Source organism: Sander lucioperca, chromosome 7 (assembly GCF_008315115.2).
Source record: "Sander lucioperca isolate FBNREF2018 chromosome 7, SLUC_FBN_1.2, whole genome shotgun sequence".
NCBI lineage: Eukaryota > Metazoa > Chordata > Actinopteri > Perciformes > Percidae > Sander > Sander lucioperca.
In genome coordinates, this window is record NC_050179.1 from 14,989,774 (window position 1) to 15,002,624 (window position 12,851).

At 44.1% G+C, this 12,851-nt stretch overlaps 1 protein-coding gene across 14 annotated transcripts in view; it reads left to right on the forward strand.

Moving 5' to 3' along the window:
- Nucleotides 1-12,851, forward strand: part of frmd4a (FERM domain containing 4A) — a 106,883-nt gene that overhangs the window by 87,212 nt on the left and 6,820 nt on the right. For 9 of the 14 annotated variants that reach the window (XM_031293466.2, XM_031293467.2, XM_036003575.1 and 6 more), the window contains 12 exons: nucleotides 23-80; nucleotides 311-397; nucleotides 5,577-5,653; nucleotides 6,557-6,698; nucleotides 6,862-7,003; nucleotides 8,615-8,748; nucleotides 8,841-8,963; nucleotides 10,450-10,681; nucleotides 10,910-10,966; nucleotides 11,091-11,328; nucleotides 12,017-12,175; nucleotides 12,456-12,785. In XM_031293466.2, coding sequence (XP_031149326.2) covers nucleotides 23-80; nucleotides 311-397; nucleotides 5,577-5,653; nucleotides 6,557-6,698; nucleotides 6,862-7,003; nucleotides 8,615-8,748; nucleotides 8,841-8,963; nucleotides 10,450-10,681; nucleotides 10,910-10,966; nucleotides 11,091-11,328; nucleotides 12,017-12,175; nucleotides 12,456-12,785 — 1,779 coding nt within the window. Of the gene's footprint in view, nucleotides 1-22; nucleotides 81-310; nucleotides 398-4,945; nucleotides 5,359-5,576; nucleotides 5,654-6,556; nucleotides 6,699-6,861; nucleotides 7,004-8,614; nucleotides 8,749-8,840; nucleotides 8,964-10,449; nucleotides 10,682-10,909; nucleotides 10,967-11,090; nucleotides 11,329-12,016; nucleotides 12,176-12,455; nucleotides 12,786-12,851 lie in introns of those variants that run through there. The other 5 variants (XM_031293461.2, XM_031293472.2, XM_031293457.2 and 2 more) reach the window with 3 other exon arrangements.

The window sequence follows — 12,851 nt, forward strand, 5'->3', positions numbered from 1 at the left end:
TCTTTCTCTCTGCTCCTCACAGTTATATGAGCATTGTAGAGTCTCTCCCCACATATGGAGTACATTACTATGGTGTTAAGGTACAGTTTTACTACTCTGCCTTTACTTTTTTCACACACACCACCACACACATTTTTGTTGACTCTGGAGTTGCAAGCAGGGAGTTTGGGATTTGGAGATATGATGGAGTTTAAAGCTATTTGTACTCTGTCTTTCTTAATCTGTCCCTCTTTTTCTTTCCATTTCGCTCTCAATCAATCCCATACACATGCACAACCTTTCCTGAGGTATTTCTCTGTTTATGTTTTAGGACAAGCAGGGGATCCCATGGTGGTTGGGTCTGAGCTATAAAGGCATCTTTCAGTATGACCACCAAGACAAAGTCAAACCCAGGAAGGTAAGATGATGCTCCCTCTGATCTCTCTGCACCACAAACTAAACTGTCCTCTGCACAGCCTTCACTTTACTCTTTTTAAATGAGCTTTAAAACATCACTTGGTATAATTTCCAAAATTGCTAAATGTTGTATGAACACAATATTCTGCTCCTCTATAGAATGTATGACTTATCTTAGATATCTTTCCATTTTTGGTACCTACTTTTTTTCAGCTGCCTTTTTAAAGAAAAGTGAGTAGTTGCGTAATATAATTAACACGCCTAACTTTAGTAGGAAATGTTTTCATGGCCACCACTGTCTATTTTTTTCCATTCAGTGATCAGCATATTGTGTTTGGGAAGAGCCCTAACAATGCTGTACAAATACTACTGTCTGGAGACATTCAGTCTTGGAATGTTTTGCATCCTGTTCTGCTTTTATTTCTGTGAATGGGTTCTCCTCCCAGTCAATTCAACCAGTGGGTTGTCTGTGAAAGCTTTTCTTACCTTACCTCTGACCTCCAGTCGTCTTTAGGGCCTTGATCTCTGGCATTCAGCCTTGTCTTATAGGGTGTTAATGGGGTTAACAGCATCCCTGCATACTGACCGACCACCAAGACCCTCTCACACACATATACTGATACTCTGTTGCTCATAAACGCGCACACACACAGGAATTGGACTGAACTCTGAACCTACCATCCTAATGAATACTTCCTCTCTGCAACAGCTTTCCTGTTTGCCACTAGCATTGTGCTCTTTGTATGTGTGTGTGTGTGTGTGTATGTGTGTGTGTGTGTGTGTGTGTGTGTGTGTGTGTGTGTGTGTGGTGCATTCCAGTCTAAATGACAACCCTGCCTCATTCCCAAGTACTCTAAATGTTGTGGCTGCTTAGGTGTTCATTAACCATGGTGATGGGAAAAATGCAGTCCACTTGATGTCACTTCGAACTCACAGACACAAACGCCAAAACCTGCTGAGAAACCTGTGAAAATGTCACAAACTGTGTGTTTCTTTTACTATACAATGTATATACATGTTTCTCTGTGGTAAGAACAAAGAAGGATAGGGGTTTTAGATATTTTAGAGAGAGATGGAGGAATGAAAGAGTTAATGGCATTCCTACACATAAGACTTATCAAGCATTCAGCTGCTATAGCAACAGTCAGTGCGAGTCATTGGTCCGTTAAGCTTCTGCACTGACCCCCTCACTGTCTTCCCACCCTCTCTCCTTCTTTCTCCCTCACCCTCACACACACATTTAAAAGCAGAGAAAGTAAAGACTAGGCCTCCTCACTGCGTAAGTAAGATTGTAGTCTAAGGAGCTTGACCCAAAAGGGATATGTGAACTGCATGTCTTGTTAATGCAACATCACAAGACTGACTAAATCCCAATGAACACAGTACGTTTTTTTTTTTCCACTAATAAGGCAGACAAAGGAGGGTGGGCGGTGCTCATTTCCAAAGTTGTTCAGTGTTTCATAGGAAGAGAGACTCATAGAGGTCACTAGGAGCTTTCCATATGTTATGGTAGTAATGAGAGTCATCATTATTTCAGCAAACCAGAGGAAGAGCAGATTATTTGGTGATTAGTCAATCAGCCAGTCAGTCCAGTACTACTGTAGTAACCAGTGATTCAGAGTGTAATCACTGCTCAGGTTTTCAGTACTGTGACGCAGAATGCTAATTATGAGACATTATGGGCCAATTACCGTCTTTTGTCACTGTAAAAAAGGTTGATGTTTTCAACACCAACCTTTTTTATTTATTAATTAGCGACTAAGTGACTTCAACTTGTGCTGTAAAATAGCTGCGTGTGTACTGGAAGCAGTTGTGTTTAATTAGTTACCAGGGGAGATCCCTGTTGTTTATAAATCCAGACCATCTACCCTTTTTATTAGAGGATCTTAACATACTTTTCCCTCTCTGCCTACCGCAGGCCACATGCAGACACACATACAGTACACACAGACAGGGGTTTACAACTGAACCACACACCGTACTAGTGCCTCGTTAGTGTGTTCTGACTCATTTAGACAGAGATTATAGGCCTACCTGACTGATTTAAGGCAAACATATGTTCTGTCAACTACTATAAGCAAACTACGGTTTAAATTGATGTAATCTCACAGGCATTTCACTGCATATTGATACCTTTTTCTGCTGTGGATTGAGAATACACACCCACTGACTTTAGTCAGCTTCTGTCTGTGTTTTTCATTTTAGAGCAAATAGGCACATACAGCCTTTTCTGATTAGTTTTCCAATAAATGTTATCTCTCCAAAACACAACAACCCAAACACAAACAACAGGAAGTGCCTCCAGAGTGTATCTGCATCTCCATGACAACTGGTAGATATTGCACACAGCAGTGTTTCCCACGGATTCCAAAGCAATTTGTGGCGGGATTCACAGCTGCTATTTAGTGTTTTGACCTCAACAACCCAACTGCATTTTACCGCAAACTTGCGACTAGTTAACTTTTTAAAGCAGGCACAATCGCGTCGGGTCGGTGATTGTGAATGTGTGATTGTGTAAAGGTGTTCACGAGATAGATACCAACCTTTAGTGAACTTGTGAATTTCGCCAGCCGTCTTCTCTCCTTTATGGAGACAGACGCTGTGTGCACGGTGGGCTCGATGGTGTTTTACAGGCAGCTAACCCTCACCTTAACACTAACATAACTTCTTTGACATAACCATTGCCGCGCTGCCTGGAAGGCGACATTGGGGGCTAAAAACACCGCACGGTGGGAGGAGCTCTGTGTGTGTGTGTGTGTGTGTGTGTGTGTGTGTGTGTGCGTGTGTGTGTGTGTGTGTGTGTGTGTGTGTGTGTGTGTGTGTGTGTGTGAGCCAGGCACAAGTGACAGAGAGACGGAGGAGAGCAGGGAAAGGAAATGCAGAAGAACATGTTTTAAATAGTGTTTAAACATTTTTTTATTAATAACGAAACGCAATGTGCGGCGGCCGGTGTTGATAGTGAGGCGCACCACCACACATTAGTCTATGTGTAGGAAACACTGCACAGAGCCCCACCAATGGGTGTAACAATAGCCTTTGAGAGCCTTGGGTCCAGTTCTAGAAAAGAATAATATGCGTATGCTATTTAAACTTTCTATTCTTCCCGTAATCCCCTGGGAGTCCACTACATCGAAGAAAGGCCTTTACACTGTATCAGATCTGACCTTTTCATCTGTAATGGATGTGTGCTCGACATTATGAGACAGACATGCGTCTGTGCACGTGAGCACCCAGTTGTTTATGAATAACGACCAGTCACTTCCTCTGCTTGTGCATGTTTGTGCCATTGTGTGCGAGTGTTTTACAGTCAAAAGGAAGAGGATTTATAGCATATGCACGCACGAATACATGCACCAGCTCAGCCCTAATAGAAGCACCCAAGGGCTTTGACTGAGTTCCAAAAAAAAAGAATCTGTCAGCATGTTTTTATCAGATTTTGACGCTATTCACAGTCTGCCATGAAGACTACAAAGGTTTCATTACAGTAATACAATGGGCTTATGTAACTGGGGCACTTTTTGAAAAAACAGAGATCCACAACAAAAATGTCTCACTTACACGTTTAGAACTTATCCTGAAACATCAAAGTTTACTTCCAAAATCGCAGCAGCTCTGTCTCACTAATGGAGAGGACAGCTTTAGTGGTCTCGTGCCTGAACACAGTTACGAACACCTATCTTATCTCCACAGCTCTGGCCCATATGTAGCCAACACACACACACACACACACACACACACACACACACACACGCAGTTACTAACTCACTCAATCTACCCTGCCCGCTATATTTAGCACCATGCTACATTAGCACTTCACACTCCATTGAAAATGTACGGTACAGCAACAGTTTTGATAAGGGCAGCGGTTTTCTTTCTTCATGCTCGTGCACACAGATACAGTACATAAATACATAAATTAGGTTGTTGTTTACATACTTTTTTCATCATATTTCTTCCTCTCCTCCCCTTTCCTCCCTATCATCCCTATGTCCATTGTTTCCCCAGGCTGTTAAAATTCCTGGGCTGTGACCTGTTCCTTCCTTAGCTCCTTTTCTCCTCTTTTCCTCCCTCATCCTGTCATAGCTGGGTCTTATACTTTGTTTCTTTTCTCCTGTTTGTTAGTCCTTAGTTTTGCTTTCTTCAATGATGGTTGGTCAGTGTGTTTGTATGTCAGCTCCAGCTGATAGATGCAAGCCCACTTGTGTTCTGAAATAGCCCACACTCTACTCTTCTCTAACAAGAAACAGACTCAGACTTTGTGAATGTGTGTGTGTGTGTGTGTGTGTGTGTGTGTGTGTGTGTGTGTGTGTGTGTGTGTGTGTGTGTGTGTGTGTGTGTGTGTGTGTGTGTGTGTGTGTGTGTGTGTGTGTGTGTGTGCGTGTACACAGAGGTCTGACTAAACAAAGCAAGGGCACTTCAATTGCTGGGGCCACAGAAAGCTTATTTCCCCTTCATCACTCCTACCCTGATCCCTTGTTACACACACACACACACACACACATACAGACCAGAGCAGGAAGCACGGTCCCTGAGGGAGGGAGGAGGGGTCAGGAGGAGGGGATGCATAAACGCCCCCTCCCTCCTAGCAAAGCTACAGGAGTGGAGGAAACTTAACTTTACACACTTTCTCTTCACCAACACACACACACACACACACACACATGCCTACAGATGGTGAACACCCACCAACTCATAACATTCTGTTCCCCTGCGTCTGGGAGGATTTAAGATACACACATGCTGTGGAGTACGTCTTGGGGAAACTTTCTCGCCCAGCTGGCTTTGGCTCCATTTAAAGTGGATCTGATGGTTCATAAAGGGGACGGAAAAGAGAAAAAAAAAATTCAAGCAGAGGGAAGAAAGCCTCCTCCCTCTCACACTGTCTTTCTTCAGAGTGAGGTCATCCAGCGAAGGGATCCACTGTGGACAAGACCGCCTGGTCTGGACCTGATCAGAGACTAGGTCCTTTTCTCTCCCTCCACCTCCTTCTCTGTGTCTAACTCCTCCTCTTCATCAGCTTTTTTTTTCTCCTCTCCCTTCGTATCCATTGCATTTTCTCTCAAAACAAATTGGAACATACAAAGAAGAGAATAGAGGATTTGGCTGAAGGCTGTGTGGATTCATGTGAAGCATGTTTTTGTGTGAGCAGCGCTGAAGTGTATGCTTCTCCTAAACCTCAGGTGTTCCAATGGCGTCAGTTGGAGAACCTCTACTTCAGAGAGAAGAAGTTTTCAGTGGAAGTTCATGACCCCAGGAGGTAAATTTATATCACAAATTGAACTGAGTAACTGAGTGTTGAACTGCATGATACCAGTTCCACTTTAGTAATTGAATGCTATTGCCATTGAATTTTCTGCGGCTCATATTTGGAAGTGATAGAATTTTCCCTCAGTTATGGACACCTTCCAGTAGCTTTTACTGTAAATTACCACTGTGCCATATGTGAATGTGTTACGATTCAAACTACAGGAAAGGAAAGGAGAGATTGGAATCTAATTCAGTAATGGTTGCAGCATTTGTCTTGGCAATTGAGCAAGATATTGGGGATGTCCCGGTGGAGCCTGACATAGATTGATAGGCTGATTATTAACACACTTGTGCAGCCACATGCATGCACAAACACGTGCTCTTTCACACTTACACACACACAAACACACACACACACACACTCAGGATAAACCCTTGATAGTTGACCACAGAAGGATAGATGGCTGCGCGATAGCTGTTTTGTGGAGGAAGTGACCTCTCTTGTGTTTATTTAACATGGCTATATATGTGGAGTGTTATTCTACAGACAGAGGGAAGGAGGGAATGGGAGAAAAAGACAGACAGGGTGAAACAGAGAGCAGTGATGTTTTCTTTAAAAGAAGCTGTCATTAGGGTGAGCTGGTCTGTTGCTCAGCTACAGATGTGTGTTTAAATAAGGATGAGTAAACAATGGGGAACATCGTGTGTGGCTTTGCAAAAGAATATCTCTTATCAGGTTTGCTCTCTCAAGCTTCTAATGTTTTTTCCCTCGCTTACTGTAACAGCCGCAGTAGTAGTCGTAGTAGTGGTAGTGGTGGTGGAGTTGTCGGGTCGGAGTGTTTTCACTGTTGTAAATATGTAGCCATCTTTTGTATTCAGTGTATATAAGGAGGCCTTGTGTCCGCTCCTACTGTAGGGCGTCGGTGACAAGAAGGACGTTTGGCCACAGTGGCATCGCTGTGCATACGTGGTACGCCTGTCCGGCCCTCATCAAGTCCATCTGGGCCATGGCTATCAGCCAACACCAGTTCTACCTGGACCGCAAGCAGAGCAAGGTCAGTCAGGCCCACCACAAACACACTCACACCACAGACCACAGACAGGATTAGAGATGTACAAGAGATACAGCAAACTCAGCAAGCATGGTCAGCAAGAGTGTTGCAATTAAACTGCTGCATGGTGTGCTTTGACAAACCCTCTTCATTCTTGTCTTTCCAGTCTAAGATCCATGCTGCGCGGAGTTTGAGTGAGATCGCTATAGACCTTACGGAAACAGGAACTCTGAAGACCTCCAAACTTGCCAACATGGGAAGCAAGGGCAAAATTATAAGTGGCAGCAGTGGCAGTCTGCTCTCGTCAGGTCAGTACATGGTCAGTGTGTGGGACTGTGCTTGAGAGAGAAGGAGAAACAGATTGTGACACAGGGGGAGAGAGAGATTGCTTTGTGTGCGTATTAGTCTTTGTGTAGGGGTGAGGGGGAGTCTTGACAACTGAAGCGACAGAAACAGCTGCTTCTGGAAAGAGGCCATCGATTCTGTGCTGACATTTCTCACACACATACTGTACACACACCCCACCCAGTGTCTTTCTGTATGTATGGAACACCACACCCACTCTCCATGTCACACAGACTCATCCTCCAGAGGCCCCCTGCCCCCTCTAAATTTAGTGGGTGAGGGAATGAAAAGGGCAGCGGGGCAGTGTACAACTTTGCCATGGCCTTTAAAACAATGCTTATCCGTGCTGAACAAGTAATGAGTGTGACAGAAAGATTTGTACATGAACCACATTTACAGTAGAAAGGAGAATGCCCTTTTAAACCCAGACAGCCATGTAAACTGTGTTGCATGCTAGGAAAGCGAGTGCAGTAATTGGCTGAAAAGTCCTGAAACTTGATTAGCTACTGCTGCATTATTCACTTACAAAATGACATGCACTAGACCAAAGCAGCATCAGTTATGATTGAACAGGCAAGCATGTGTGTCTGTACATGGCTGTGGGCTCATCTATTTCAATTATAGCACCCAATCAATTACTGTTTCCAGGAAAGAAGAACACTATTCTCTTTCAGTAAAAAGGTCCTGCATGCTCTCCTCATTTTCATCACTCCACAGCTCATCTTCCTGATTGGATCGGTTTATTACTTTTCCTTCTTTTCTTAGTATAGATACGCTCTCTAGTCTACCCTCTCTGGTCCCTCCCCCTCCCTGTCCCCTGTCATACAGGGCGTCTCTGTCTTATCTGTCTGTGTCTTGTCACTTGTCTCCTTGGTGTTGTGTCAGTATGTTGATTTCATGATCCACTGCTGACTGGAGGCCATCTCTGCCCTGCAACATAAACATGTCACAGGAACTGTGATGCCACATCCATGCACCTCCCCTCTCCGCCACAGCCAACACGTCTCTGTCTGACCTGATCATAGTTTGTCTGATCAATTTAAAAACCCTTCGTGACTGCAAATGAGGCGCTACAGAAATATGGCTGTTCAACATGACTTAACACACCAAACTGATTGTGTTTGAGCTGTAGGAGCAGTTGGATGGTCACTGCTTGCTGTGTGTGTGTGTGTGTGTGTGTGTGTGTGTGTGTGTGTGTGTGTGTGTGTGTGTGTGTGTGTGTGTGTGTGTGTGTGTGTGTGTGAGATGGAGGGGGGGGGGGGATGTTTTTTTTTAACAAGGCATGTTGCAAATAAGACTGGCACCATCTCAGGGCCTTAGAGATTGTGCGTCACAGACTTTGTCCTAAACAGCCCCTTCCTTGAAACACTCACTCGCACAAACACACCAGTAAAACTCAGTTTCCTTATCGAAACGTTCCATTCACTTCCCTGTAAACATCCTGCGAGGATAGCAGGTGCACACACAATTTCTACCTCCCCTCAGCAATCTGCCTCAAAAGAAGTCCCCAAAACACAAAACACACATGCTCTGGACTCCTGCACTCAACATTATGTGTTGTCTGTACGCTGCAGGCTCTCAGGAATCGGACAGCTCCCAGACAGCTAAGAAGGACATGCTGGCAGCCTTGAGGGCCAGGCAAGAAGCTCTGGAGGAAACGCTAAAAAAGAGACTCGAGGAACTCAAGAGCATCTGCATCAGGGAGGCGGTATGGGAAAACACAGATTTGGCAAATGTTTTGAAAACCAGAAAACTTTTTAGCTCTTCTATTTTAACTTGTCTCCATGTCCACTTTTGTAGGAGCTGACAGGAAAGCTTCCAAAGGAATATCCTCTGGATCCAGGAGAGGAGCCGCCCACAGTGAGGCGGAAGATCGGTACCGCCTTCAAACTGGACGAGCAGAAAATTCTTCCTAAGGGAGAGGTGAAGCTGCAACTCCCTGTTCTCCACAGTAGCACTTTATCACACTCTACAATCTCCACACTCCCCACACAGGCCAAATAAAAACAGGTCATCTAGTTGTGCCAGTGTTTGAAACAAATACATACTACCACAAGTACCTGTATCAGGCACTGTGCTGCAGTACTAGAATATGTCGAATGCAATGCTAATTAGTTAAGATGGTTTATCTCCTTTTAACCCAGCTGTAATGTTAATGATACATTTATGAACAGTATGGGCATTATAGATCAAGGTGTTTAAAAGCTCTTGGAAGTTTTAGAGCGTAGATCAAGGGCTGTTCAGGATTATCTTCATCTAAAACCAAATACTTAATACTCACATAATGGCCGGGATGATGATTGACATAATGATATGTTAACTCATCTCTACTCAGTTGTTAAGTAAGCAGAGGAAACAGAGAGCACTGAAAAGCCAGTCTGAGACGTCTTGGACCTTGTAAAAGTAGTGTTACTGCATCTTTGTCTTTCTGTCTTTTTGTGCCACGGGTAGATTTTCCAGAGGAGCAGAAGTGCTAAAAATAGTCTGGCAGCATTCTCGCCACAGGAAGTGGTGATAGTAGGAGTGTGTGCGCGCCTGTATGTGTGCAGGCGTGTTTCGCTGAGGTTGTATGCTTTGAAAAGAATCCAGGGACAAAATATCACACAACTGCCTTGCAAGCAGAAAGATGTTTCTTAACTTACACTGAACACCTTAAACACACACACACACACACGCACACAAACAGAAGCTGCTCTGGCAGTAGTGTGAAGGGATTGTTAGAGCGAGGGATTCCTCGGAACTGAGGTAGTCCAGTAAGATGTTGACCCAAGTGAATACATCATTGCTGTCTCTCTGGAGGCAAGTGAAATCATTTGTGTTCTCACATTTAGGACATACGATTGCCATAAGCCTATTTCCTTGTCTATAATCACATTTGCAGGTTTCTACTATACTACAACAGTATGTCACACCATGTATTGCAGTATATGTACAGTAGATTATACAGTAGACACATTTTCAGAATCAGAAAACATGCAATATGCAATATTCTGATTCTGATACATTTGCAGCATGACAGAGACTGTTTAACTTGGTTCACCTAATAGTCACTGCTCCACAAATCTCAGGAGAAGTATAGAGGAGTGTAGGATGGATTGATGGAGAGGTGTTATTATTGGGGGACAGAGTGTCTCAATAGACTTAGACATAAACAGTGGTGAGAAAATGCGGGGCTGCAGCACAGATAAATTATTTCCGCAGTGTGTTTTCTCTGGCAAGGCTTTGTGTGTCTGTCTAACCAAATACGTAGCATGGGAGAGTTACAGTCTGAGTACGCGTCTGCAAACTAACCCTTGTTGTTTTTGGATTGTACCGAGTTTTCTGTTGCTAAAACTGTGAGCGAATCCAGTGTCTGCGCTTGTGTTGCTCAGAGTTTGCACTCATGTTTGTGTATGTGTGCTTATCCCAGGAAGAGGAACTGGAGCGTTTGGAGCGGGAGTTTGCTATTCAGTCCCAGATTACAGAGGCAGCCAGGCGTCTTGCCAGTGATCCCCACGTGAGCAGTAAGAAGCTGAAGAAACAGAGGAAGACTTCTTATCTGAACGCACTGAAGAAGCTCCAGGAAATTGAGAACTCTATCAATGAGTACCGGGTCCGCTCTGGCAAGAAGCCTACACAGAGAGCGTCGCTTATCATAGAGGGTACCAATATACTCCTATTTTCTACAGGGAAATTAAATTGTTTTCATATTTCTTTATTTCTATTAGCTGTAGTTGCCACCACACACAGCTTGGATAGTTAAGCTGACAAGTTCCAACATTGTTGCTTTTTTGATACATCAAAAATTTGTAAACATGAGGCTTTTATAGCATTTTGATTTTGTAATTGTACAATCTCTAACCTCTTGTCCTTGTTTCTCTGTTCTATAGAGGCCAATATTGGTTCTGAAGATAGTTCATTGTCTGACGCACTGGTTTTGGATGATGGTGAGTCTCTGTCCACATTACTCTGCAAGATTTTAACAATAACTCGCTGATTCTTGTGCTTTTTTCTCATGATTTAATGAAATCTTAATTGCTCCAACTTAATCCAATGATTACTCTATTTCAGATGATCCTCAAGTTACAGGTACTCCAACCTTCTCTCCAGTAGCATCGCCTCATAAGGGCCTCCCTCCTCGACCACCATCTCATAGTCGGCCCCCTCCACCGCAGTCCCTGGATGGCCTGCGACACCTGCACTACTCACGCCCTGACTACGATAAATCACCCATCAAACCCAAGATGTGGAGTGAATCGTCACTGGATGAGCCCTATGAAAAAGTCAAGAAACGCTCCTCTCATTCCAGGTATGAGGGAGTTTATCTTAACTAGCTTTAGAAAAGAGCTACTGTATATTAGTGTGTGTGTGTGTGTGTGTGTGTGTGTGTGTGTGTGTGTGTGAGGCTGTCCAGAATTATTTTAATCTAGTGTTAAACCTAGTGTCTTTATTATGACTATTATTGCCACCATTCACCACTCCCCCAACCGGTGCCGTCAGACACCGCCTACCAAGAGTCTGGGTCTGTCCGAGGTTTCTTCCTAACAAAAAAAGGGAGTTTTTCCTCGCCACTGTCGCAATAGCTACTGCTAATGCTTGCTCTTGAGGCAACCACTGTAATAGTTGGGGCTTCGTAAACTACAGAGTGTGGTCTAGACCTATCTGTAAAGTGTCTCGAGATAACTCTTGTTATGATTTGATACTATAAATAAAAAAATTGAAAATTGAAAATTGAATTAAACAACCACAAGTGCATTTAAGATGTTGTTTAGTCATCTCAAATATAACCAATCCAATCAAAATGAACAGTAATGTGTGTGGAACTACAATTTCAGACTTGGGTCACAGCCTGGGACAATAGTCTTAAAATGAATGCCTCAAATGTGGGTTCAGTAGATAGATAGATCATACATAGGTTGCCTACAGGTAAGTGAAAGGAGTATATACATAATAACATTCATGATATTGATTGATATTTTCCTTGCCTCTTTGTCAAGTCACAGGCGTTTCCCAAGCTCTGGCAGTGCAGAAGCAGGGGGTAGTAACTCTCTGCAGAGCAGTCCCATCAGGAGCCTCCCTCACTGGAACTCTCAGTCCAGCATGCCGTCAACCCCGGACCTGAGGACCAGGACCCCACACTACGTACATTCCACTAGGTCAGTCTTTATACCTTCAATTGTTTACCGGTTATTTAAGACCTAATCTCTCTATAACAGGTTATATGTAACTACAAAAATGGCTAGGAATGGCAAGTCTTTAAAACTCTCATATGTGGGTACCATTTGTACCCCAACAGGAATGGTATTACAGGGCTTACTTTCCTCTAGCGTTTCTTGTAAAAAAAAAAAAATTAAATCCACTATTCCATTAATTCTGCAGATGTGTTCCAGCTCAGACACGATATTTCACTTTTTTTTGTGATTCTGCATCTCACAGGTCAGTGGACATCAGTCCCACACGTCTGCACAGCCTCGCTCAGCACTTTAGGAACCGCAGCTCAAGCCTTGAGTCCCAGGGCAAACTGTTGGCGCCCGATCCTGACGCACACCCGCACACCGTGGGCACACTGGGCAGCCCTGACTTTTTCTTGGTCCCAGGACGCAACTCCAATGGCTCTGACCCACTGGACGACTGCTCATCCTGCACCAGCCAAAGCAGCTCAGAGCATTACTACCCCTCTGGGGGCCCTGGCAGCAACCCCAATTACTCTACTCTGGGGGAGGACTCACCCTCCAAAGCCAGGCAGAGGCAGAGGCAAAGGCACAGGTAAGGACGGAGGGCGATGCAGTGAAAGACACAGACCAGGACAACTCCTTTTTTGGCAATATGTAC